The sequence below is a fragment of the Pyxicephalus adspersus genome, chromosome 5 (assembly GCF_032062135.1).
Source record: "Pyxicephalus adspersus chromosome 5, UCB_Pads_2.0, whole genome shotgun sequence".
Classification (NCBI taxonomy): Eukaryota; Metazoa; Chordata; class Amphibia; order Anura; family Pyxicephalidae; genus Pyxicephalus; species Pyxicephalus adspersus.
In genome coordinates, this window is record NC_092862.1 from 5,022,218 (window position 1) to 5,049,329 (window position 27,112).

The 27,112-nt window shown below is 39.6% G+C and overlaps 3 protein-coding genes across 3 annotated transcripts in view; 2 read left to right on the top strand and 1 right to left on the bottom strand.

Moving 5' to 3' along the window:
• The window catches only part of EPPK1 (epiplakin 1), a 38,378-nt gene extending 22,901 nt beyond the window's left edge, over nt 1-15,477 (top strand). The window contains exon 3 of the mRNA XM_072410597.1: nt 453-15,477. Within this exon, the coding sequence (XP_072266698.1) occupies nt 508-15,477 (14,970 nt within the window). The 5' untranslated portion in view covers nt 453-507. The remainder of the gene's footprint in view (nt 1-452) is intronic.
• Nucleotides 15,478-15,480: 3 nt separating this feature from the next.
• LOC140330463 (epiplakin-like) lies at nt 15,481-18,965 on the top strand. Its single transcript, XM_072410601.1, has one exon. It carries the CDS (start codon nt 15,481-15,483, stop codon nt 18,409-18,411), a length of 2,931 nt encoding a protein of 976 aa, XP_072266702.1. The 3' UTR covers nt 18,412-18,965.
• Nucleotides 18,966-22,515: 3,550 nt separating this feature from the next.
• Nucleotides 22,516-27,112, bottom strand: part of LOC140330464 (flap endonuclease 1-like) — a 22,883-nt gene continuing 18,286 nt past the window's right edge. The window contains exons 10-11 of the mRNA XM_072410602.1: nt 26,317-26,470; nt 22,516-24,524 (exon numbers count right to left, since the gene is read on the bottom strand). Coding sequence (XP_072266703.1) covers nt 24,504-24,524; nt 26,317-26,470 — 175 coding nt within the window. The 3' untranslated portion in view covers nt 22,516-24,503. The remainder of the gene's footprint in view (nt 24,525-26,316; nt 26,471-27,112) is intronic.

A 27,112-nucleotide genomic window follows, 5' to 3' on the forward strand; every position in this document is an offset into this window, starting at 1 on the left:
CCACCAATGCAAGGAGGTATTTCTCCCATTAACCATCTTTCTAATGGTCCCTTTTTCTACATTGTCCACTTATGAGTATGGAAAACCGTTTCCAGTGTGGTAGTGCTTGGGTGTAGCAAATCATTAGATCTAGTTGACACACCATGGGAAAGGAGTTAGAGGATTCTAATACAGTAGGTCAACGGGGCCCTTTGGAGAAACACTGTTATTATGCCCTGCATCGACAAGGCGACAGCATCTCTTTAAAGCTTTTAGTGCCTACAAAATATAAATGAATTTCAATTCTTTAAAATATAATTTACAAATGAAATAACCTCTGCCAAGATTCACAATATCTGGTTGTGTTAGCGCTGTAAATATTTTCTGATAGGACACTTGAATATTTATTGGTGCAATGTATACAAGCTGTACACTGAAATAACATTTCTTTTATTATTTTTTTTTTTTTACAGCATCTGACAAAACCTCTGACAAGAACGTGGAGTAAAGACATCACAGCCTAAAACAATGGAGCACAAAGGAGATCACAAGCACACAGTGAAAGAAACGGTCAGCAAGGTGGAAAAGCATGTTATTCATCACCAGTCTTCACATGCATCTAGTTCTCATAGTCATCATGAGTCCAGGACACATCATGTCACCAGCCATGTCAATGGAACCAATAGTCACCATGTCACCAGTCAGATAAATGGGTCTGTAAGCAACCAGGAGACTTTGCAAGCTGCTGAACCCATTATGGTCACTTCAAGCATTGGTGGTTTCTTTGTTTCTAAGACAAAGGAGAAAATTGGCATCTACCAAGCCCTACAGAAGAAGCTTGTGTCTGAGGAAGTGGCCGTGGCTCTACTAGAAGCCCAAGCTGCTACTGGCCACATCATTGATCCATCAAACAATCAGAAACTTACTGTAGAGGCAGCTGTTCAACGAGGGATTGTTGGGCCAGAATATCAACAAAAGTTGCTGCTTGCAAATAGTGCAGCAACGGGCTACAAACACAAAGAAGAAACAATATCTCTCTTTCAGGCATTTAAAAAAGGTCTGGTTGGGAAAAGTGACACATGTCGTTTGCTGCAGGCACAGATAGCAACCGGTGGAATTATCAACTTTATAAATGGAAGTAGAGTACCAGCTTCTGAGGCCTTTAAACTTAACTACATAGATGAGAATTTGTTCAAAACACTCACTGGGCCATCAGAGTTCTCATTATGTTATCCTGATCCCAATACAAAGGAAGATTCTAGCTATCAGGAACTTGTGTCTCAAAGTTTCACAGATTCCAAAACTGAACTGGTACTTCTTACTCTACAAGAAAGTCTGCAGGGCCTGAGGAAGAGTGTCACTTTAGAGCAACTGCTCAGGGCCCATATCATTACTCAGGTTCAATATGATGAAATCAAAGAGGGCAAACAAACCATACAGAAAGTTGGAGGACTTCAAGAGGTCCAGCAATATCTAAAAGGGTCGTCCAGCGTTGGAGGAGTATATGTAGAAAGCACGAAGGAGAAAATAAGTATATATCAGGCTTTAAAGAAAAACTTACTGCAGACTGATTGTGAGGTCTCTCTGTTGGAAGCTCAAGCAGCATCAGGATTTATCATAGATCCAACAAAGAACAAAACTTTCACTGTCACGGAAGCTTTACAGGAAGAAGTGGTGGGATTTGACCTCAAGGAGAAGCTACTGAATGCTGAACGAGCAGTCACTGGATTTAATGACCCATACACGGGAAAAAAAATTTCTCTTTTCCAAGCAATAAAGAAAGAGCTTATTGACAGAAACCTGGGCCTTAATCTTCTTCAAGTCCAGCTTGCCACAGGAGGCATTATCGATCCATTCCACAGTTTCCACATTCCCTTGGAAATTGCCTATAAACGAGGTTTATTGGATGAAGATACAGCAAAATTGTTAACTAATCCTGCTGATATAATTCATGGTTTCATAGATCCCAACACTGAGGAATGGGTTACTTATCAGGAGCTCAGATCGAGGTCCACATTTGATCCAGACTCAAATACATATTTCTTTCCTTTGAAACTTTCCTTCAATGGCATTAGGGGAAAAGTTACAAGTGATGAGTTACTGAACTCCCAGATCATCGATCAGACAACATATGAAAACCTCCAGCAAGGAAAACTCTCTGTGCAAGATGTTGCTGAACAGAAGAAAGTGAAGAGCTATCTTCAGGGTACTGGATTAATTACTGGAGTGGCAGATATTTCTACCAACGAGATTAAAAGTATTTACCAAGCAATGAAAGAACACCTTCTGATGCCAGGAACATCCATAGCTCTCTTGGAGGCTCAGGCTGCTACTGGATATTTGATAGACCCTTTAAAGAATTTAAAATTTACTGTGCACGATGCAGTGAAAAATGGTTTAATTGGACCTGAACTTTATGAAAAACTTTTGTCCGCTGAAAAGGCTGCCATGGGTTATAAAGATCCTACTTCTGGAGAACAGCTTTCATTATTTCAAGCTATAAAGAAAGGCTTTGTTACAAAAGATCATGGCATCCATCTTCTGGACGTCCAGCTTGCCACTGGTGGAATCATTGATCCATTAAAAAAGCACCGTGTTCCAGTGGAAGTGGCTTACAAGCGGGGTCACTTTGATGATGATACATACAAACTTTTACTGACTCAAACCGATGACGTAAAAGGATTTTTTGATCCAAACATGAAAGAAAATGTTACCTATGAACAATTGCTAGAACGGAGCGTTATTGATGTTCATTCGGGGCTTTACCTGACCCCTGTTTTTGACAATCCTGAGGATGCACAGAAAACTACACATTCATTCATAGACTATAAAACCAAAATGATTTTAGATGGAATAAAACTGACATTGACATTTGGTAAATTTAAAGGACAACTTGTTTCTCTGTGGCAAGTTCTTTTCTCAGAATATTTTAGCGTGCAATTAAGGCAAACTTTCATTGATTCTTACAAAGCTGGAAGTATTTCATTAGACGAATTGTCTAGAAAAGTGGAAGCAGAGATTAAACATGCAGTATCCTCCACCAAAGTCACATTTGAAGGTCTTAGAGAATCTGTGACTCCTGGGCAGCTGTTGGAGTCAGAAATTATTGACAAGAACTTGTTCGATAAACTGCAGCAAGGTGAAGCTTCCGCAAAGGATGTGGTCAATATCGACACAGTTAAGAAATACCTGCAAGGTACTGGAAGTATAGGTGGATTAATCCTAGCAGATACTCAAGAAAAGATCAGCATCTATCAAGCAAAAAGAAAAGGCTTTCTAAGGCCTGGGACCTCCTTAATTCTTCTTGAAGCCCAAGCAGCAACAGGATATATCATTGATCCGGTGAAAAATAAGAAGCATTCAGTGGATGAGGCTCTCAAGTCAAATATTATCGGGCCAGAATATTATGAAAAACTTTTGTCAGCAGAAAAATCAGTCACCGGATATAAAGATCCATACACAGGTGAAAAAGTTTCCTTGTTTCAAGCGATGAACAAAGGTTTAATTGTCAAAGAACATGGCATTAGGCTCCTTGAGGCCCAGATTGCAACTGGCGGCATCATTGACCCCATAAATAGCCACAGAATCCCAGTCGAAGTTGCCTACAAGCGAGGTTATTTTGACAAGAAAATGAATCTAATTTTGACAGATCCAAGTGATGATACTAAAGGGTTCTTTGATCCAAACACACATGAAAATCTCACCTATCTACAGCTGAAAGAGAAATGCATTACAGAGCCATCAACCAATCTTTGTCTCCTACCTTTGGTCAGCAAGAAGCACCAATTCACCATTAATGACTACGTCAGAGATTCTTTGAGAAATGTGGAGATTTTTGTCAGATATGGAAGATTCCGAGGCCAAACTGTATCTGCATGGGTTCTCATCAACTCCGAGTACTTGAGTGAGTGGAGAAGGAGAGAACTGTTGGAACAATTTAGACTAAAAAAATTGACCATCGAACAAATTGTTATCGTCATTGAAGAGGAAATCAAGAAATGGACAGAGATCCGTGTTCCAGCATTAAGGGGACAGGTGAACATTTATGATCTGTTTGAATATGAGATCATTGAAAAAGAACTGCTCGAGCAAGTCCTAGAAGGAAAAGTTACAGTAGAAGATGTGTTTAAAATGAACAAAGTTCAGAAGTACTTGCAAGGATCAGGTGTCCTTGGTGGAGTCATAATACAACCCTCCAAAAAGAAGGTCAGTTTTTTTGAAGCAACAAAAAATAACATTTTGCTGCCTAGCACTATTTTACCGTTGCTAGAAGCTCAGGCTGCTACTGGATACATCGTAGATCCAGTGAATAACCAGAAATTGTCAGTTGATGAAGCTTTCAAGGCAGGTGTTGTCGATCCACAGATTTATGAGAAACTTGCTTCTGCAGAAGAAGCTGTAACAGGATACAAAGATCCATTTTCAGGGGAGAAAATCTCCCTTTACCAAGCCATGAAAAAAGGACTTGTTGAAGAAAACCATGCCAAACAGCTTTTAGAGGCCCAGCTAGCTACTGGAGGAGTCATTGATCCAATACACGGCTTCCACCTGCCAGATTCTGTGGCCAAGAAACACGGTTATCTTAGTGAGGAGCTCCTTGAAGATCTCTCCCATTCTACAGATGATACAAAATCATTTTACGATCCAACTACCAAAGAAAAGGTCACCTACTCTGAACTTCTCAGTCGGTCACATCAAGATGAATCCACTGGCCTTTATTTGCTTCAACTGCCCCAAAATTTTGCAGAGGTTCCAGTACAAAATATATATTCTGATGAAGAAATCCGTCAACTCTTGAAGACCACCAGGATTGAAGAGCGAAATGTCACAGTCTGGGACCTGATCCATTCTGGATTTTTTACAGAAGAACAGAGATTTGAAATCCTGGAAAAATTTAAAGCTAAGAAAATTACGCTTCAGGAGCTGATCACCGAAATCCTGCAAATAGTCCGAATGAATGAAATAAAAAAGACAACTCACATTTATTTTCAGGGACTTAGAGGAAAAGTCCCTGTTGTATGGCTCCTAGACCTAGGTATTATTACACAGAAAATGTTTGATGAACTTATCCAGGGCGTCAGGTCTGTTGAGGAGATTTCCCAAATAGATGAGGTGAAGAAAAGTTTACAAGGCACCGGTTCCATCTCTGGAGTATACCTGCCATCCACAAAAGAAAAGCTGAGCATTTATCAAGCCTTGAAAAAGAATTTACTTCTTCCTGCCAATGCCATAATGCTTCTAGAAGCTCAAGCCGCAACAGGATTTGTCATAGATCCAGAAAAGAATGACAAGTATACAGTTGACGACGCAGTGAAAGCTGGGGTTGTAGGCCCTGAACTTCATGAAAAACTTTTGACTGCCGAAAGTGCAGTAAGTGGATACACCGACCCTTACACAGGGAATAAGATATCTTTAGGTCAAGCAATCCAGAAGAAACTTATACCACATAAGGAAGGTATTCCACTCCTTCAAGCCCAGTTGGCAACTGGTGGAATAATTGATCCTCTTCATTGCCATTATGTGCCATTACAACAGGCATATAAATTTAGCTTTTTGGATGAGGAAATATCGAAACAAACCACAAACCAGGTACTCTATGTTGATCCTAACACCAAAGAAAAAATAAGCTATGAGCAATTGAAAGAGAGATGTTACAATGACCCAGAGACCGGCTTGCTGCTTTTACCGCTGTCAGAGACTGCTGCTTTTTATGCTGAAGGACACATCATTGATGTTTTCAAATCATGTACAGTTACGCCGACAGCAGGAAGGTTTAAAGGCCAAACAGTGTCTCTTTGGGAACTTCTCAATTCAGAGTACGTCAGTGCAGATAAACTTAAAGAATTTCTACTGAAATACAAAACCAGCAGTTCTGAAGCTTTACAGGAAATCATAAGAACCATCACCACCATCTTTGAGGAAACAGATGCAGCAAGCACCCAGATCAAGTTCAAAGGTCTTCGCAAGCAAGTATCTGCAAGTGATCTTTTCCAGTCAGAGGTCATAGACAAGAAGACTCTCGATGAGCTTAACCTTGGGAAGAAGACCATAGATGAAGTAACAGAAATGGATGCTGTTAAACGCTACCTGGAAGGAACAAATAGTATTGCTGGAGTTCTTCTTCAGGCCACAAACAAAAAGATGAGTATTTATGAGGCAATGCTCAAAGGCATTTTGAGACCTGGTACTGCTTTGGTACTCCTAGAAGCCCAGGCAGCCACAGGCTTTATCATTGATCCAGTTAAGAACGAGAAGCTGTCGGTTGATGAAGCATTTGCTAAGGGTCTAATAGGGTCTGATGTACATGCCAAGCTCCTGTCTGCAGAGCAAGCTGTAACAGGGTATACAGATCCATATGATGAAAAGAGAATTTCCCTATTTCAAGCCATGCAAAAATATCTTATCGTTGAGAGCCACGGTATCCGTCTACTAGAAGCCCAGATTGCCACAGGTGGTATTATTGACCCAGTCCACAGCCACAGAGTTCCTGTAGAAGTAGCGTACAAACGAGGCTACTTCAATGAAGACATGAACACAATTTTGACAGATCCCAGTGATGATACTAAAGGCTTCTTTGACCCCAATACACATGAGAACCTTACTTATATGCAACTGGTAGAAAGATGCATTCAAGATCCTGAAACTGGACTGTATTTATTGCAAGTTGTAAAGAGAGGTGAAAACTACTTCTATATCACTGAAAAAATGAAAGCGGATTTACAATCGAGATCTATTGGACTTCCATTTGGAAGATTTGCCAATCAAACTGTGTCCATCTGGGAAATACTCACTTCTCATTACATTACAGACCTAAAAAGAAGAGAGCTAGTGAGACTGTACACCTTGGGAGTACTCAGCATAGAGCAGCTTATTTCCAGCATCACCACAGTTATAGAAGAATATGAGTCCAACATCAGTAACCTAAAACTAAAGGGAATCCGTGGAGAAGTAAGCGCTACCGATTTGTACAATGCAGACATAATTGATCGCAAGACTTTAAATGACCTGAAAGAAGGTAAAATCTCTGTGGAAGCAGTTTCTGAAATGGATTCTGTTAAAAGATACTTGAAAGGAACAAGCTGCATTGCTGGAGTTTTATCTCTGCCCACCAATGAAATGCTCAGTATCTTTGAAGCTATAAATAGAGGTATTCTATCTAAAGACATTGGTCTGATTCTACTACAAGCCCAAGCTGCCACTGGCCACCTTATTGACCCCATAAAGAACCAAGTGCTTTCCATTTCTGATGCAGTTTCTCAAGGTCTGGCTAACGCCGATGTTCAAGAACAGCTTGAAATTGCTGAAAGAGCAGTTAGTGGATTTAAAGATAGGAAGTCTGGGAACACGTTTTCACTTTTCCAAGCCATCAAGAAAGGAATTGTGCCAAAAGGGCAAGGAATTTCACTCCTGGACGTCCAGTTAGCAACTGGGGGTGTCGTAGACCCAGTTTACGGCCATAGACTTCCTCTGCATGTAGCGTACCAAAGGGCTCATCTGGATGAAGACTTTTACCTTCTCATCTCAGACTCTGAAAAGAAAGGATTTGTAGACCCTAATACTCATGAAAGAATTACATATAAAAACTTGCTGGAAAGATGTGTCAAAGACCAAAAAAATGGACTTTATTTGCTTCCACTGACTGAAAAGCATGATGATTACTTTTTCATTGATGAGCCAACAAAAAATCTTCTAGTAGAAACCCATGTAACAATGAACAGTGGCAAGTTCAAAGGTCAGGATATTTCCCTATGGGAACTTTTGAGCTCCAGCTATATCTCTGAAGAGAAGAGAAAGCAGCTTATCAAGGTATATAAAACTAATACATCTTCAACACTTAAGGACATTATAAGTGCCATCATATCAACTATTGAAGAAAAGGAGAAAGGGCAAACAGACATTTGGTTCCAGGGACTAAGGAAACAAGTCACCGCAGCAGAACTACTTGATGCTGAAATTATCAACCAAGATACCCTCGATGGCTTAAAGAAAGACTTGCAGACTGTGAATGAAGTTGCAAATATAGATTCCATTAGACGATACCTTGAAGGTACTAGCTGCATTGCAGGGGTTCTTATGCCTTCAAAACTTGACCCCACCAAGAAAGAAAAGGTGAATATCTATAATGCTATGCTAAGACGTGTTCTGAGACCTGGGACAGCCCTTGTTCTTCTGGAAGCCCAGGCTGGTACTGGCTTTGTTATTGACTGCATACAAAACCGTAGACTTTCTGTCGATGAAGCATTATCAGCTGGGGTCATCGGATATGAAATTTATGACAAACTTCTGTCTGCAGAAAGAGGAGTTACAGGCTACAAGGATCCTTACACTGGTGAAAAAATTTCCTTGTTCCAAGCCATTCAGAAAGATCTGATTGTAAAGGAGCATGGTATACGCCTACTGGAAGCCCAGATTGCTACAGGTGGCATCATAGACCCTGTGCACAGCCATCGTGTCCCTGTTAAAGTGGCTTATAAAAGGGGCTTCTTTGATGAGGAAATGAACCAGATACTTTCAGATCCTTCTGATGACACAAAAGGCTTCTTTGACCCAAATACTCATGAGAACCTTACCTACCTGCAACTGCTCCAAAGATGCACTCAAGACCCAGATACTGGATTGTATTTGCTAGAACTTAAAGACAGTAAGTTCTCCCCAGCACAGATCCAAAATAAATTGCAATCTAGTTTTATTCAGGTTGCTGTTGGAGAGTTACAAGGAAAGAATGTTTCCATCTGGGAGCTTCTGAACTCTAAATACTTCTCAGCTGAGAAGCGAGAGGAACTGCTGAAAAAATTTGAATCTGGCACTTTAACGATTGAGGAAATTATGGCTATAACTATTAAAATACTGAATGAAACAGAGCAAACATTATCTCATGAAGAAACAGAGGTGCGTCAAGCTGATACCACTGATTCCACTGATTCAGAAGATAAAATAATGACCTGGCTCCAGACAGAAAAGGTAGACATGTCTGTGGGTGACTTCAAGGGACAGCGAGTGTCTGTATGGGACCTCCTGAATTCTCGTTACATTTCACAAGAAAAACTAAAGGAAATTTTAGAAAAGATACAATCTGGGACTTTGACCATACAAGAAATTATCACAATTCTCATTACCATCATCACAGAAATGGAAACAACAGAAGTGGTTCAAAAGAGTTCACCTGTACCAGTCAATCAGCTAGAGAAGTCTGATCATTTTGTAGAAGATGATGAGATTGAGAAAGCTTTAAGGAACATCAGTATTCAAGTCACAAAAGGTCAGTATGGTGGACAAGAGGTTTCCGTGTGGGATATGCTTAATTCCAGATATATTCCTAAAGATATCAAACAAGAACTGTTAGAAGAGTACAAACTGACTATCCAAGACATTGTGGAATTGGTGGTACATTCTATCAAAGAGACTGAACAACAAAGAAAATTGAAACCAGAATACAATTTGAAGGTGGAAGTTTACAATGTTCTAAAGACTGTGCAAATTGAAGTAACTGAAGGGGAATTCAAGGGTCAGAAACATTCTGTATGGGATCTTTTAAATTCCAGATACTTCTCAGAAGAAAAAAGACGTGAGCTACTTGAGCAGTTTAACTCTGGCACAATAAGTATAGATGAACTAAGTACAACTATAACTACTGTTATAAAAGAGACTGAAGAACGCAGTAAAAAACTGAAATTCAAAGGGCTCAGGAGACAAGTCACTGCAACTGAACTACTTACATCTGAAATTATTGACCAGAATACACTAAGAGAGTTGGCTCAAGGACAAAAGACTGTAGAGGAGGTGACTCAAATGGACAGTGTGAAGAGATACTTGGAAGGAACAAGCAGTATAGCTGGAGTACTGGTTCCCTCTCCCAGAGATCCCACAAAGAAGAATAGGATGAGCATTTATGATGCTATGTTGAAGAACATCCTAAGACCAGGGACAGCTCTTGTTCTTCTAGAGGCTCAGGCAGCCACTGGATTTGTCATTGACCCTGTGAAAAACAAGAAACTGTCAGTAGATGAAGCTTCAACAGCTGGTTTAATTGGGCATGAACTTCATGCAAAACTTCTTTCTGCAGAAAAAGCAGTAACTGGCTACACTGACCCATATACTGGTGACAAAATCTCTCTTTTCCAAGCTATTCAGAAAGACCTCATTGTAAAAGATCACGGTATTCGTTTGCTGGAAGCCCAGATTGCCACTGGGGGCATCATGGACCCAGTACACAGTCACAGAGTCCCTGTGGAAGTGGCCTATAAACGTGGCTACTTTGATGAAGAGATGAATCAGATTCTTTCAGATCCAAGTGATGACACAAAAGGATTCTTTGATCCCAACACTCATGAAAACCTTACCTACCTGCAATTACTTAGCCGATGTGTTCAGGACCCAGAAACTGGATTGTACATGTTAACAATGAAGGACAAGCAAACAATCTTAGCAGAAAAGGCCTTTGAAATTAGTCTGCAGTCCCTAAATGTTCAAATTGATGTTGGACAGTATAAAGGACAGACTGTGTCCTCTTGGGAACTTCTCTACTCCAAGTATTTTACAGAAGAAAAGAGACAGTTACTTCTGAATAAGTACAAATCAAAGACTATAACAGTTGAAGAATTTATTTCAAGCATTAAATTGGCTGTCCAAGAATGGGAAGAACAGGACAGAAGCCAGACTGTTGATGGACTTAGCCAAGGGGAAGCAGACAAAGATGTTACTGAAGACAAAAAGAAGCGTCTCCAGTCTGAATTTGTTGAGATTACCAAGGGTAAACTCCAGGGCCAGAAGCTTTCTGTCTGGGACCTTCTCAACTCTGATAATATTGAAGTAGGTAAAAAAGATGAATTCCTACAAAAGTATTTCTCAGGTGTCCTGCCTTTAGAAGAAATTGTTAAAATCATCAATACAATTATTACAGAAAGAGACAAGAGAGATACTACCATTGCGAAAAAAGAAGTCTATGATAATTCTGTTTCAAAACCACTGCAAAATCAGCAAGCAGATACACTTGAAGACCATAAAGCTTTAAGCGCTTTTACTGTTCACATAGAAGCTGAAGAGTTTCAGGGTAAACAAGTGTCTCTGTGGGAAGTGCTCCACTCAAAATATATCTCAAATGATAGCCGCAATATCCAGTTAAGAAAGCATCAAGATACTGTAGAAAAACTTAAACAGAGAATCATGAAATTAATTGAGGATGCTGAAACAAAAACTGGAATGGAAGTTCAACAGAAATTGGAACTCAAGTTTGTAGAGGTCAACACTGGGGAATTTAAAGGGCAAAAAGTTTCTCTCTGGTCTCTTCTCCACTCCAAGTACATCACTGAGGAAAAACGAAATGAACTTCTAGAAAAATACAAGTCAGGAACTTTAACAGCTGATGAGATTTTAAAAATTATTCTCACTATAATTGAAGAGACAGAAAAAAGACGTGAAATGAAGTTTAAAGGTTTACGTCGGCAGGTGACAGCCTCTGAACTGCTCCAGTCGGAAATCATTGACCAGAAGACTCTGGATGAACTGACTCAGGGCAGCAAGACTGTAGAAGAGGTCACGCAGATGGACTCGGTGAAGAAATATCTTGAAGGATCTAATAGCATTTCAGGAGTGTTTGTTACATCAAAGACTGATCCTTCCCAAAGAAAAAAACTGACCATCTATGATGCCATGATAAAAGGTATACTAAGACGGGGAACAGCTTTGATTCTTCTTGAAGCACAGGCAGCCACAGGATTTGTGATCGATCCTATTCAGAACAAAAAGTTTTCTGTAGAGGAAGCCTTAACTGCAGGACTGATTGGGTATGACATATATGATAAACTTCTGTCTGCGGAACGAGGAGTCACTGGCTTTAATGATCCCTACACTGGTGGAAAAATCTCCCTCTTCCAGGCCATGAAGAAAGATCTCATCGTTAAGGATCATGGAATACGTCTTCTGGAGGCCCAGATTGCCACTGGTGGAATTATTGACCCTGTACACAGTCATCGTGTGCCTGTGGAGGTTGCATACAAACGTGGCTACTTTGATGAAGAAATGAACCAGATCCTCTCAGATCCCTCTGATGACACAAAGGGATTCTTCGATCCTAACACCCACGAGAACCTCACTTACCTGCAGCTGCTCCAAAGATGTGTCCAAGATCCAGAGACTGGTCTGTATATGCTGGATGTAAATGTTAATAAAGTTTCACCTATCCAGACTGGGAAGGAAAATATTCTAAAAACAAAAAATATCAGGGTCACACATACTCAATTTCAAGACAGAGATGTTTCCATTTGGGAACTTCTGAATTCTGCATTTATTTCTGCAGAGAAAAGAGAGGAGTTGCTGAAAAAGTTTAATTCAGGAACTTTATCTATTGATGAACTTATTACTATCGTTATCAAACTCATTACTGAAACTGTTCCTGCAGCTGATACAACAGACTCAGCTGATAAAAATACATTACTGCAATCAGAAATGGTGGATGTGTCTGTAGGAGACTTTAAAGGACAACATGTATCTGTTTGGGAGCTCCTAAATTCTCAATATATAACTGAGGAGAAACGAAAGGAAATATTAGAAAAATATAACAATGGGGCTCTGACAATTCAAGAAATTATAACGATTCTACTTGCTATTATTAATGAATCGGAGGTGAAAAAGACTAAAGGGGTCCTTCAAAGTTCAGCCACACCAGTACAACAGCCTGTACACCCTGAACCTTCTTTACAAGAAGATGAGATTCGGAAAGCTTTGCAAAACATCAACATCTATGTTAGAAAAGGAGAATATGCTGGGCGCGAGGTTTCTGTGTGGGATCTTCTGCATTCCAGATATATCTCAGAAGAAAAAAAACAAGAGCTCCTCGGTAACTACAAGCTAACACTTGAAGACATAATTCGACTTGTCAGTCAGTCCATTGAAGAAGGTGATCAGAAGAGCAGCCAATCTCCACAAATAAAATACAATTTGAAGGATGAAACATTTAGTGCTCTGCAGACAATTCAAATTGAAATAACTGAAGGTGAGTTCAAAGATCAAAAGCAGTCAGTATGGCATCTACTGAACTCCAAGTACTTTTCAGAGGAAAAAAGATGTGACCTGCTTGAGAAGTTAAACTCTGGCACGCTAAGCATGGATGAGCTTATCAAAATTATCATTACAATAATAAAAGAGACTGAGGAACGTAGCAGAAGTTTGAAATTTAAAGGCCTTAGGAGACAAGTTACTGCATCTGAGTTGCTTTCATCAGAAATTATTGACCAGAATACACTAAGAGAGTTGGCTCAAGGACAGAAAACTGTACAGGAGGTGACTCAAATGGACAATGTGAAAAGATACTTGGAAGGAACAAGCTGTATAGCTGGAGTATTGGTTCCCTCTCCGAGAGATCCTTCAAGAAAGGACAAGATGAGCATTTATGATGCTATGTTGAAGAACATCCTAAGACCAGGGACAGCTCTTGTTCTTCTAGAGGCTCAGGCAGCCACTGGATTTGTCATTGACCCTGTGAAAAACAAGAAACTGTCAGTAGATGAAGCTGCAACAGCTGGTTTAATTGGCCATGAACTTCATGCAAAACTTCTTTCTGCAGAAAAAGCAGTAACTGGCTACACTGACCCATATACCGGTGACAAAATCTCGCTCTTCCAAGCTATTCAGAAAGACCTCATTGTAAAAGATCACGGTATTCGTTTGCTGGAAGCCCAGATTGCCACTGGAGGCATCATTGACCCAGTACACAGTCACAGAGTCCCTGTGGAAGTGGCCTATAAACGTGGCTACTTTGATGAAGAGATGAATCAGATCCTTTCAGATCCAAGTGATGACACAAAAGGATTCTTTGATCCCAACACGCATGAAAACCTTACCTACCTGCAGTTACTTAGCCGATGTGTTCAGGACCCAGAAACTGGATTGTACATGTTAACAATGAAAGACAAGCAAACAATCTTAGCAGAAAAGGCCTTTGAAATTAGTCTGCAGTCACTAAATGTTCAAATTGAGCTTGGACAGTATAAAGGACAGACTGTGTCTTTCTGGGAACTTCTGTACTCCAAGTATTTTACAGAAGAAAAGCGACAGTTACTTCTGAATAAGTACAAATCAAAGACTATAACAGTTCAGGAATTTATTTCAAGTATTAAATCAGCTATTGAAGAATGGGAACAAGGTGGTAGCCAAGCTGTGAATGGATTTAGCCAGAAAGAGGCAGCCAAAAATATTACAGAAGAGAACAAGAAGAGCCATCTCCAGTCTGAGCTTGTGGAGATTACCAAAGGCAAACTCCAGGGCCAGAAACTCTCAGTCTGGGACCTTCTCAACTCTAAATATATTAAAGAAAGCAAAAAGGAAGAAATATTGCAGAAGTATTTCTCAGGTGATTTACCTTTGGAGGAGATCATTAGAATAATCACAGTTATTATTACAGAGGTAGAGGAGAAAGAAGGCACCACTCAGAAAACCACCATTTCAAAGACAGAAGGAACTGTAAACAAGGCTGCTGATGAACTTCAAAGAGCCCTAAATGCAATTGTGGTCAATGTTAAATCCAGTCATTTACAAAAGGAAAAGATTTCCCTCTGGGACATCCTACATTCTGATTATCTCCCTGATGACAAACGTAATGACCAGCTTATCAAACATAAGCTGGCTGTGGATAATGTAAAGCAGGTTATTGTTTCATTAATTGAAGACTCAGAGACCAAAAAATCAAATGACAGTCAACAAGATTTGGATGGCAAGCTTGCTGAGATCAATGTTGGAGAATTTAAAGGGCAGAAAGTTTCATTATGGTTTCTTCTCCACTCCAAGTACATCACTGAGGAAAAACGAAATGAACTACTAGAAAAGTACAAATCAGGAACCCTAACGCCGGATGAGATTTTAAAGATCATCCTCATCATAATTGAAGATACAGAAAAAAGACGTGAACTGAAGTTTAAGGGTTTACGTCGGCAGGTGACAGCTTCTGAACTGCTCCAGTCGGAAATCATTGACCAGAGGAGTCTGGATGAACTGACTCAGGGCAGCAAGACTGTAGAAGAGGTCACGCAGATGGACTCAGTGAAGAGATATCTTGAAGGATCTAATAGCATTGCAGGAGTTTTTGTTACATCAATAATAGATCCTTCCCAAAGAAAAAAGCTGACTATCTATGATGCCATGCTGAAACGTATACTAAGACCAGGAACAGCTTTAATTCTCCTTGAAGCACAGGCTGCCACAGGATTTGTGATCGATCCTATTCAGAACAAAAAGCTATCTGTAGAGGAAGCTTTAGCTGCAGGACTGATTGGGCATGATATATATGATAAACTTCTTTCTGCAGAAAGAGGAGTCACTGGCTATAATGACCCCTACACTGGTGGAAAAATCTCCCTCTTCCAGGCCATGAAAAAAGATCTCATTGTTAAAGATCATGGAATACGTCTTCTGGAAGCCCAGATTGCCACTGGTGGAATTATTGACCCTGTACACAGTCATCGTGTGCCTGTGGAAGTTGCATACAAACGTGGCTATTTTGATTAGGAAATGAACCAGATCCTCTCTGATCCCTCTGATGACACAAAGGGATTCTTCGATCCTAACACCCATGAGAACCTCACTTACCTACAATTGCTCCAAAGATGTATTCAAGATTCAGAGACTGGTCTGTATTTGCTGGATGTTAAAGACAGCTCTCAAGAGGAACTCAGAATTAGGTCTGTTCTTCAATCTAAATCTGTGCAAGTTTCAGTTGGGAAATTTCAAGGAAAAGCTGTATCTGTCTGGGATCTTCTATTTTCTCAGTATATTTTAGCAGAAAAGCGAGATGAGCTCCTCAAAAAATACAGAGCTGGCACCCTGACTATTGAAGAACTTATTACTATTCTTATTACCATAATTCCTGAGACAGAAAAAGGGGGAAAAGAAGAAAAACAACTATCAGAAATGAAAAAATCTTTCATGTCCGTAAAAGTAGACATCTCTATTGGAGACCTCCAAGAAAAATCCATGTCTCTCTGGGACCTGCTGCATTCAAAATATATTCCTGAAGATAAAAGGCAAGAACTAATCGAGAAATTTAAATCTGGAACCCTAACTATTGAAGAAATTATCAATATTGTTTTAAGCATGATCAAAACAACAGAAAGTCAGTCAGAAAAAACAGTCATTGTTAAGGAAGAAGTACAATCAGTTCCAGATGAGGCTGAACATTGGCCTTTAGAAGACCAAGTACAAAAAGCATTACAGGTGATTCCAACTGATCTATCAAGAAAGCCATCTGAAGCAGGAAATGTTTCTTTATGGGAATCCCTGCACAGCCAAAGTTTACCTGAAGAGAAGAGAAGCATGCTGCTACAAACCTATAAGTCATCTGTTAGAGAAGTCATAAGTGTTTGCACCAACATTGTCAAGGGAATTGCAACAGAAGGCTCCTCTACTGAGACCACTATTATCGATGAAGCAAAACAGAAAATATTACAGAATGCCACAACTGAAGTTTTGGTTGGTCATTTCAAAGGTCAGAAAGTCTCAGCCTGGGATCTTTTGAACTCCAAATACTTAACAGCTGAGAAAAAAAATGATCTTCTTGTAGGATATCAATCAGGAACTATGACAGTTCAAGAAATTATTAAAATAATAACAATGATCATAGAGGAGACAGAAGAGAGACTACGTAACCTAAACTTCAAAGGACTTAGAAGACAAGTCACAGCCACTGAGCTGCTGAGCTCTGAAATTATTGACCAAAAAACACTAAATGAATTGACTCAAGGCAGCAAGACTTTGGAGGAGGTCACCCAGATGGGCAAAGTGAAGAGGTACCTGGAAGGAACTGGGTCCATTGCTGCTGTATTTGTTCCATCTAAAAAAGATCCATCCAAGAAGGAAAAAATGAGCATTTACCAAGCCATGTGGAAACAGATTTTACGCCCTGGTACTGCACTGGTACTTCTTGAGGCTCAAGCAGCAACTGGGTTTATTATTGATCCAATGAACAACAAAAAACTGTCTGTAGATGAGGCTGTGTCAGCTGGAATAATTGGGAAAGAACTTCATGCAAAACTTTTATCTGCTGAACGCGCTGTAACAGGTTACAAAGATCCTTTCACTGGTGAAAAGATTTCCCTTTTCCAGGCAATGAAGAAAAACCTAATTGTGAAAGAACATGGCATCCGCTTGCTGGAAGCCCAGATTGCTACCGGTGGCATCATAGACCCTGTTCATAGTCATCGTGTCCCAGTAGATGTGGCATACAAACGAGGTTACTTTGATGAAGAGATGAACCATGTCCTATCTGACCCATCTGATGACACAAAGGGTTTCTTTGACCCCAACACACATGAGAACTTGACATATCTTCAGCTGCTGAAGAGATGTGTACTAGATCCAGAAACAGGTCTCTGCATGCTGGATGTTAAAGATTCCAGATCACCTCTCTTTAAAATTGATCAGGCACTGCAGAAAAGCCTACAGCATCACACAATAGAAATAAAGACTGGCCAATACAAAGGACAGACATTTTCTATTTGGGAACTCCTTAGCTCCTACCACCTTGCTGATGTAGAAAAAGAACGTCAAGGGCTGCTGGCCAAATACAAATCAAAATCTATTACATTAGAAGAGCTCACTGGTAAACTTTTATCATTAGTTGAAGATCTAGAAAAGCAAAGAGCTGCCCAAAGTTTTGAAATCTCATCAGCCAGCCAAGAAGCTACACAAAGCAAAAGGAGAGTAGAGACCCAAAATTTCCTCCAGTCAGTAGAGGTTGATGTGAAAGTGGGTCACCAAGAAGGTAAAAAAAGTTCCCTTTGGGAGCTTCTGCAATCTTCATACATACCAGGTGAAAGACGAAATGCACTCATAGAAGGATATGAGAGTGGTGCTCTTGGGCTTCAGGATCTCATGAAGAGCATAATGCAAATTCTCATGGAAGCTGAAAAAACCAGTGTACATATTTCAAGTCAGCAGAAGGTCACACTGAAAACTGAACAACTAAGTATTGAAACCATTCCAGAACCAGTAATAAAGTCACTTCAGGTATTTACTGTCTCTAATTCCAGCACTGAATTGACAGGAGAAAATATTTCATTGTGGGACCTACTCCAGTCCAAAAACATCACCAAAGCCGAGCGTCTAGATCTCCTCCAGAAGTACCTTGTCACCATTGAAGGGATTGTTACAACATTGACAGGTTCAATGTCTAAAACAGTTCCAATGGTTACAGAAAAAACAGACACTGCTACTTTTCTGAAATCTGTAAGAGTTCAGGTCAATATTGGAGAATTCAAGCTAGAAGGCCAGCCGCATTCTCTGTGGGAGCTTCTTCATTCTAAATACATCACAGAAGAGAAAAAAAAGGAGCTTATTCAGAAGTACGAATCTGGTACCATAACCTGGGAACAAATGTTTAATATCATTACCACCATCATAAAAGAGACTGAGGAAAAAACCCTGAACATAAAATTTAAAGCTTGAACTGGGTCAAAGCAGGTTCTCAGTCCAGTACATGGTGGTGCCATAAGCATGTACATATCATCTCTTAGAAAACTCTTTAGGGAAGGTTAGATTTCTGGGGTTTTACTTCACTATCTCCATGTGCCTTTGGGTTCCAGTAGGGTTTCTGTGACTGAAATTATACCAGCTGATAAACTTTTCTCTCCCAATATCTCAATGAATATTAACTTCTGGAACTGGCAAAGAAACAGTATGGTGTTGGTAGTCAAAAATCATTGTGGTGTCATCTAGGAGCTCACTAATGGGCACCAAGGTCTGATAGCTAATTAATACTTGTTCAGCCAAGTCATTCCATTTACAGTCAGTCTTCTGCAGGAGCAATATTCTCATTCACAAAGGACTTAAGTTTTTTCATTCGGTAGTGGGATTGTTGAGGTTTAACAAACAGAATTTTTGAAAAGTAAAGCTTTTATCAGTTTTTTCTGCCACCTAATGTACAATTTATTATTTTCTATACTGTATCTTGTTGCTTTTTATCTACTTAAATTTTAATAAAAACTGTCAACTTTTCCAAAGTGAAGTTTTATTCCATGATTGAACCCTACAAAGCAGTTTTTGTCAGGTTGGGAGGGGGTTCTAAACATAACTCCTGTTTAAAATTCCTTACTCTCTGTCCCTGTGACACCTTTACAAGATACTAGAGGTTCGGGTGTCACACACAGCAATAAAAACATTGTCAGGAGTTCTGATGCTTTCTTGGGTTTGGTGTCCCTGTTGGACATATTCTGTCCTTAGTTTTTGCTCTGACATGAAATTCCAATTCCAGTCATAGCCACAATTATACCAGAATTTTTATATGCAAAGTCACTACTTTTGCTAACCACGCTTTACTAAATTTACTGATGCCAGTTGGTGAAATACTAAAAACGTATGCCAATCTTGACCACCAGGTCTGGAGTTTGACATCCAGGTCTGGAGTTTGACATCCAGCTCTGGTCCAACCTTTTCCTATGCCAAGCAAAAAAAAAAACATTTACCTGCAGCTGAGTTTTTACCAGACCTTCCTTTTTTGATCTATAATGGAGTGCAGAATAGTCAGAACCCATGACAAGTTTTGTATTGCTGTGTGTATCCCTACTGGAGATTCATTCCATTTGTCCAACCCTCTACCATTGTCACCAAGACACAAAGTGACAGATATGTTGCCTGGTTTGAGGTCTGGCCAATCAGAGACCAACATTTGGTGTGGAAATATTGAATTCAACAAGGTTTACCCTAGGTTGAAAAGTAAAAAACTGCAGGCCCTGTACCAGACACATGCTGGCAGTTGATGTCCACTGTATATTACCAACAGGTACACAGCTGCTTGTACCTTATCTAAATATTGGTTTGTAATCCCATAGTCAAAGTACATAGAGATTTATGGTCCTGGCAAATGGGAACACTGACCATTAATTACTTTGGCAGTGGGTTTACAAGCCAAATTGTTGGTGAAAGCCTCTTGTTAATGCACAAAGAAGGAGCTAAAGACATTGGCTTGAATATGCTTTTGTTTGGTTCCACCTTGACATAAGGGTAGGGTTGCAAAGGCACTGGGTTGATATCGTGCAAACATAGACTGCATCTCAAAAGTGAATATTCACTGAGCTTAAATCAGTCATCCAGCCACATAGAAGCAAAATTCATGCTTTTTTCCTTAATTTCACACAATAGGGTATTAAAAGTAGGAACACATTTACCTAATTTACCAAACTGTGTGAACAAAACGCAAAGTGAGCATCCTTGACTTTTTGTTTCCTAAAGTGACAATAAAGAGATACCTTAAAGAGGACCTAAAACCAGATAATACCTGTCCTTGTTTCATGCTTCATCATGGATGCCACTATCTTCTTCCTTCTCGTCTTCCACATTCCAGTATCCCATGCAGGGAGTTATTTCAGTCCCTGCACCTGTAACAGACGCCAGGATTGCTAGGAATCTCTGTCAATAAAATCTGAGCATGCACAGCATGTGCAGCTCAGTGGATTCTGACAGCTGGGCAGCAATTAGGCAGATAGGAATAGATATAGCTGAAGGGACGTCACCTCTCCCTTTTAGCAATAACCACCTGCCTGATTGCCAAATTTCAAAGTGGGACTTTGGGTCCATTTTAAAGGATAACTTTACGTTTTATGTCAAGTCCAGGTATCTATTGTCCTCCATTTGTAGTTAAGAAATGGCACTCTCTATCTGGGGTGTGTCATTAGGAATATCTCGGCCTGCTGAAACCTTGGCTCTGATCTTCTGAGTAGTGCTAGGTCTACTTTTGGCCCAAACTGAACCCAGTTGTTATTGTTGTCTTTAGGACCTGGAGCAGGAAGTAGACCCTGCACCCTGCCCATTAGCTTGCCACTTGGGGGATACACTTGGACAAATATATTTACTACACATATCTATTACACAATTAAGATGAGGCCAACTACATTTCTAAACTATAGGCTGTGGGGCAATAGATAACTGTACATTGTTAAATCAAAGCTTACTTTTTTCTTTATACAACAAATTATGTTTATCCAGACAAAGTTGGAAGAAGAGGGTGGAGTTACTATCCTCATATTCAATTGAATAAATAATCTGAGCTGCAGCTATTGAGTAGACTTGTATAGTTAACAGAAGAAACATTGGGCCTGATTTATTAAAACTCTCCAAGGCTGGAGATGATAAACTTTCAGCAGTGAAGCTGAGTGATCCAGAAAACCTTAAAGTAATTTTTTTATTTGCTCGAAAATGTTTTGAATCCTGGACCAGATCGATTCCAGGTTTTTTGGAGAGCTTTAATAAATACGGCCCACTGTGTAGTTACATATAAAATATTAATATGCAATATTTCATTTAAAATTATGTATATTATTTACTGACTAGAGAAAATACATTTTCTGTTCTAAACATAATAAAAGACATATATCCAACACACTCTCACACCACACATATTCGAGACACACTAATTCACTGTAACTCTGGTATTATTATTATTATTATTATTATTAATAATAATAATAATAAACAGGATTTATATAGCATTAAAATATTATGTAGCGCTGTACATTAAATAGGGGTTGCAAATCACAGACAGATACAGACAGTGACAAAGGAGGAGAAGAGGACATTGCCCTGAAGAGCTTACAATCTAGAAGGTGGGGGAAGTATCACACAATAGGAGGGGAGATATGGAATGGTGGGTAAGTAGTGAGGGTTTAGGAAACAGAAGAAGACGGGTAGGTGAGGTTGAAGTGTTGGGTTTTAAAAGCTCTTTTAAATGAGCAGAAAGTAGGATCATGTTGAATAGGATGGGGAAGGCCAATAGTGCAACAAAAACAATTGTGTTAATGAGTGATGTACACACAGCGCCATTTTGCCCTATGAAGAGGGGAGGGGGGATGAAAGAGCCAGCAATACCCTGCTGTGCTCTTCTCCATTGACTTGTACAGTGGTTGTTCACCGTTGGTCATTCATGAATCTATCAGGACAGATCCACGAATGGCATTGGATGACCGCCGTTTACATGTCAGACTTTCACCCAAGACTATTCATATCGGGCGAGAATCATGTGTGTACATAGCCAACAAGTGTTAGGTAATAATGTTCCACCGATCTAACAACTTCAAAAGTACTTTAACATGCAGCTGTTTTCTTTTGTATGTATTGTAGTGTGCGGAATCTCAATTGCAATTGTTTTGTACATGTGTGCACACTGGGGGTCCATTACAAATGGATACCCCCTAGCCCATACCACACAAACTGTTGCAACTGAACATAAAGAGTATTAAAGGGATAAAAACACACGCTGAAACACATGAATGGCCCTTGAATCATCTTGTTGATTCTTGTTGGGACTTTGGACCTGGACGTGGCTTCCTTTCAGTTTGTGGGCACCGTAAAGCTGGACAAACCTGTTAGATTCGGTTTAGATTTATTCTGTGGAAGCAACACCAAGGACAAACCTATACACTTTATACTTTTTACTATATATCCAGATAGGTTTATGTACTATGAGGTAGTTATGTTAATCTAATGTTATGTAGACAACTTTTTTTTTCAACCATCTAACACAAAGCAAGATCAGAATCAACATTGTCATACAATATGTGTCATACTGTAATAATTTATTCATGATCAACATTTATAAAAAGATAGAAAAGTAAACAGACAAAATGTCTTTCTATAGTACAGTATAGGCTTGCGTTAAGAATGTGTTCTCACAAATACAGTGGTTGGGGAGATTTTGTTGAGTGTCATGAGAAGCTGTTGTCATGTCACAATGGCCCTGATTTAATAAAGCTCCCCAAGGCAAGAAGAGGATACACTTTGATCAGTGAACCTGGGTGATACAGCAAACCTGGAATGTTTTTTTAAAAAGTAATTTGCTATTTGTTAGCAAATGATTTCAGTACTGGAAAAGATCAATACCAGATTTGCTGGATAACCCAGGTTCTGAAAGTTTATATTCTCCAGATTTGTGGAGGTTTAATAAATCACGTCCAATGTATTTGTTTAGATAGTCTTTGAACCTTCATACATTGGTTAAATATAATTGTAACAACAATATTATTTGTATAAATATATCTCTCATCGTTCATATAGGAGACAGTTGAACACTGGATTTTATGTCCTATCCACTGAACAAAATATTGCTTTTCCCCCTTGACAGTACCATTGGCCAAAACCCTTTTTTTTCCTATGGCTGTACTTAAATCAGTAAAACCTGGACCCCATGGGACATTGTTGTGCACCACATCTTGCTACAGAGCACAGAACTAAATAGAGATTTAAAATGGACCTTCAATGTAAGCTATTCTTACCAACTTTAAAAATAAAAATTTAGCACCAAAAGGCACAAGGCTGGCACTGGTCCACAAAGAAAAAGGCAACACACAGCATGTGCACATTATACGTGCACCAGCAAAGCATGAAGTGTGGTGTAAACAAGTTCTAACTTTGAGGTAGCAAAGCACATATTTAAAAGGAATGTGATTGATTTGTCCTCTACTCATACTTGATTTTATTTAAATTAGTTGGACTTGGGTTATCCAGCACCCCCATAACGGGGGCTACCATGTTGCCAAAGTTTGATTGTACTAATATGTGTGATTGTTTGTACAGGGTGGACTAATTCTGTGCATGGCTCACCAAGCAAGGCAAGCATCATTTCATGCAGACGAGAGGTTTCAAAGGCAAATACATTACTCTCCATGTTCACAGGTTCTGCACATCCTCTAGCATTATGTAGTCATGCTCAGTCATCTTCTGACCTTGTTCCCCGAGGCACAAGTCTAGGAGGTATCTAGCAAATCCCACTGGCCCTGCCCCAATAAGAAGCAAGCAACATGCAGCCATGCAAGACCCATGACACAGTCTTTGTACTGACTCACACAGGCACACTAAAGAAGCTGTGATTCAACTCTTCAAAGAAGAGATGAATGCTTGGCCCAGACTAAAGCCTAAAAGGTGTCTAAAAGGGTACAGCACAGGGGCTAATTACCTTTTGGCATCCTTTCTGGCAAGTGGTGTGAGTGTTTGTGGGCAAGGTTACAGTTAGTTTATTGGACCTCATTGGCTCATAGTTTCACAGAGGTGCCTATGGTGTTTCTGGTGGCACCATTACAATACTGATTTAGGAACATTGTCAGTAAAGAACTCTTTGTGTATCTGTGACTATGTTCCTAGCGATTTCAGTACAGTACTGATTAGTATCTAGTAAAATTTCTTTCAACTCAGCTACAAAAAGAGGTCTGGCCCAGGACTATGGCCTAAAAGGGAAAAGCAACTTTTCTAATGTCCCTCTCCCAGTAGTTGTTATATATACACCCATATTTGTGCTTGATCACAATATAAAAATATAACTGTAAGAACAGCAAATTCCCCCATCCAGTTCCTGAACCACAATAAATTATGGAGAGTTAGTTTATAGCAGTCTCTGCCAGAAATCAAAATTTGTAACATGATAAAAGGAAACGTATCCAGAATCCAGAACTGTAACATGATAAAAGAAAAACTTATCCGGAATCCAGACTTGTTCAGTCTCCCACCTGAGCTCTATGTCAAAACTTCTGTATATTAAGACTCTGGTGATGAACTCACAAGAAGTGGGACTGCACCTAGACAAGAAAAAGCCCTTGTTAGACAAGAAAAAGATGTGAGATGCCGACTTTTGGATTAAGCAGTGTGCAGAGAGAGAGAGAACTGTACCAAGGTGGTGTACTTTGGATTCAATAAATTCTTATTTACTGATTGGAGTTAATGAAACTTAATGCATTTAAATGGCTGCAAATCCATGTACCTCAATGACATTGGAGTTGATTTACCAAAGGAATGCACACTTTTCACATAGCAAAGTGAATTATTCTTTTGGAAGGGATGTTTAACCTAGTAAGGGAAATGAAACTCTGCTGACTTTAACCATCCTATCATGTGCTAGGAACAAATCTGTTTTTTTACATTTCCTTTCATGTACTTCACTCCCCCAAGCTGTGCTCCCAGTGACAGGTAAATTCTCAGGTGAGGTGAGTACTTTCTCCCCCTAGCCCTGTGTTCCCAAGTGACAAGTTTGGACCCAGCTTAGGTGAATGTGGGCTTTATGTCTATTTTAGCTGTGTTAAGCAAAGTCTACATCTTCCAAACACCTTGCAAAAACACCCTTCACCCCCCCCCCCAAATGGGGTGTTTTGGGGCTTTTTGGACATTTTTTTTTGGACCTCATTACAATAAACAGACAGGAGAACGGGGGTTTCCCTTTGTCAATATGCAGGGTGTCCCAAAAGTCACTGCACGCTTCCTCTTTTCTATTTCTTTCCAGTTATTTGGAGAGACCTAAGGCCATCAGCATATGACAACTTAGGCTTTGCAGTTTATGTAAGCGTATCATTCCCTTAACCATGGCTTGTCAATTAACATTGGAAAGTGTTGCAAAATTGCAGCTCAGCAAGAAGTTTTTCAGTCCTGACTGCAGTTAAGCGCCAGTTTGAGAAGCTTTATGGCCATCACAAAAATACCTGATGATACCAAATGATACATAGAATGAAAAAAAACAAGAAAGCACCACAACTTCAGGTGAGGTGTCACCTTGCTAATGTCTTTTTTCAACAAGACTGAGACCCTCCCCACTTTGCCAGGTTAGTCAGAGATTTCCTGAAAATCAAGTTTCCTGAATGGAAACATCGGAAAGGCTTGCGTCCGAAGGTGGCTGAAAGTTGTAGGAAACAGAGGCGCTCATGTGGAGGTATACAACTAGTCTTCAAGGTGTTTGAACGTGATGGCAAGCCTAGCAAGTAAAATTGCAATGACTTGTTTGTTGGTGCTAAAAATACCAATAAACTCAGTTTCTTGTGTCATTTTTAGGAATTCATTAAAAGTATATAGTGAATTTTGGGACACTCTGTATTGTGCATATCACAAAAACATGATAGCAAAATTATGCATGGTGTACAAGTGTTAGATATCATAAATATGCCCTATCCCATTTCACATCATGGGAACAAAGGGCTAAATCTAGACAGATATATTTCTATTCAAATTTATATCAATTTAAGAGAGGTTTTCTTCTTTTCACTTTTTTAGTTAGAAGAAAAATTAGTGATATTTGAAAGTTTGTTTCCCCAACACATTTGGCCCTTAGGCCTTCCTCAGGGGTAATTTTGGTTGTTGTGGGGCATTTGGGAGTCCTTTTCTCTTTTCTAACTCTTCTCTTTCACATATTTTGGTTCATAAATGCTTAAAAACCTCATGTAAAAGCTGTATGGACATTTATAAGTCTTTAAGATTAAAGTCAGTGCAGCCCTACCAGTGACAAGCAAGTATCCAGGTGGGAAGACTGTTAGCTGTAATTTGCTTTCCCTTACATATGTTTTTACTGACAGGTAAGTGCCCATGGTAGGTGTACTTCACTCTCACCTTATTCTGAGTTCCTGATTTTCTTGCTGGAAAGAAATCACTGATTTTCTTCTGCTTAACTACAGATGAACCACTGGCTTCAGATTTGGCTTTGCGCTTTTGTGGAGTTTTAGTTGGATTGAGTTTTTGTAATGCTCGCTGTACCTTCTCCTTCCTGGGAAGACAAACACAATATTGCAACAGCCACTCTAGGGTTATATTATGATTGTGCTGACGGCAGGGAAAAGCACAATATTTTTCTATATTACAGATAGACATTACTAACAGGAGCAGCACATTACTAACTACCTACTACAGGGAAAGACACAGTATTTTTCTACATGGATATGCTACTCATATACTTCGCATTAATACTCTACAAACATACACTACTATGGGAAACTGCACAGTATTATTCTACAGATATACTCGACTACCAAGAATAACACAGTAACATTCTACAAAGATACACAACGACTGGAAACTGCACTGAATTATTCCATGCAGAAACACCGCTGCCAGGATAACACCAATAATTATCAATCTTATTATTATCAATATTATTAATAAACAGTATTTATATAGCACTGCACAACAAATAGGAGTTGCAAATGATAGACAGATACAGACAGTGACAGAGGAGGAGGAGAGTACCCTGCACTGAGGAGTTTACAATTAAGGAGGAGGGGGAAGTAGCACACAATAAGAGGGGTGATATGGAATGGTGGGTGAGTAGTGATGGTTTAAGAGACAGAGGAAGACCGATAGGTGAGGTTAAAGTGTTTTGAGAGCTCTTGAGCAGAAATTAGGATGAAGC

Bases quoted from the DNA above. Each gene is read 5' to 3' on its own strand.
- LOC140330463 (XM_072410601.1), top strand. From the start codon at position 15,481: ATGAACCAGATCCTCTCTGATCCCTCTGATGACACAAAGGGATTCTTC.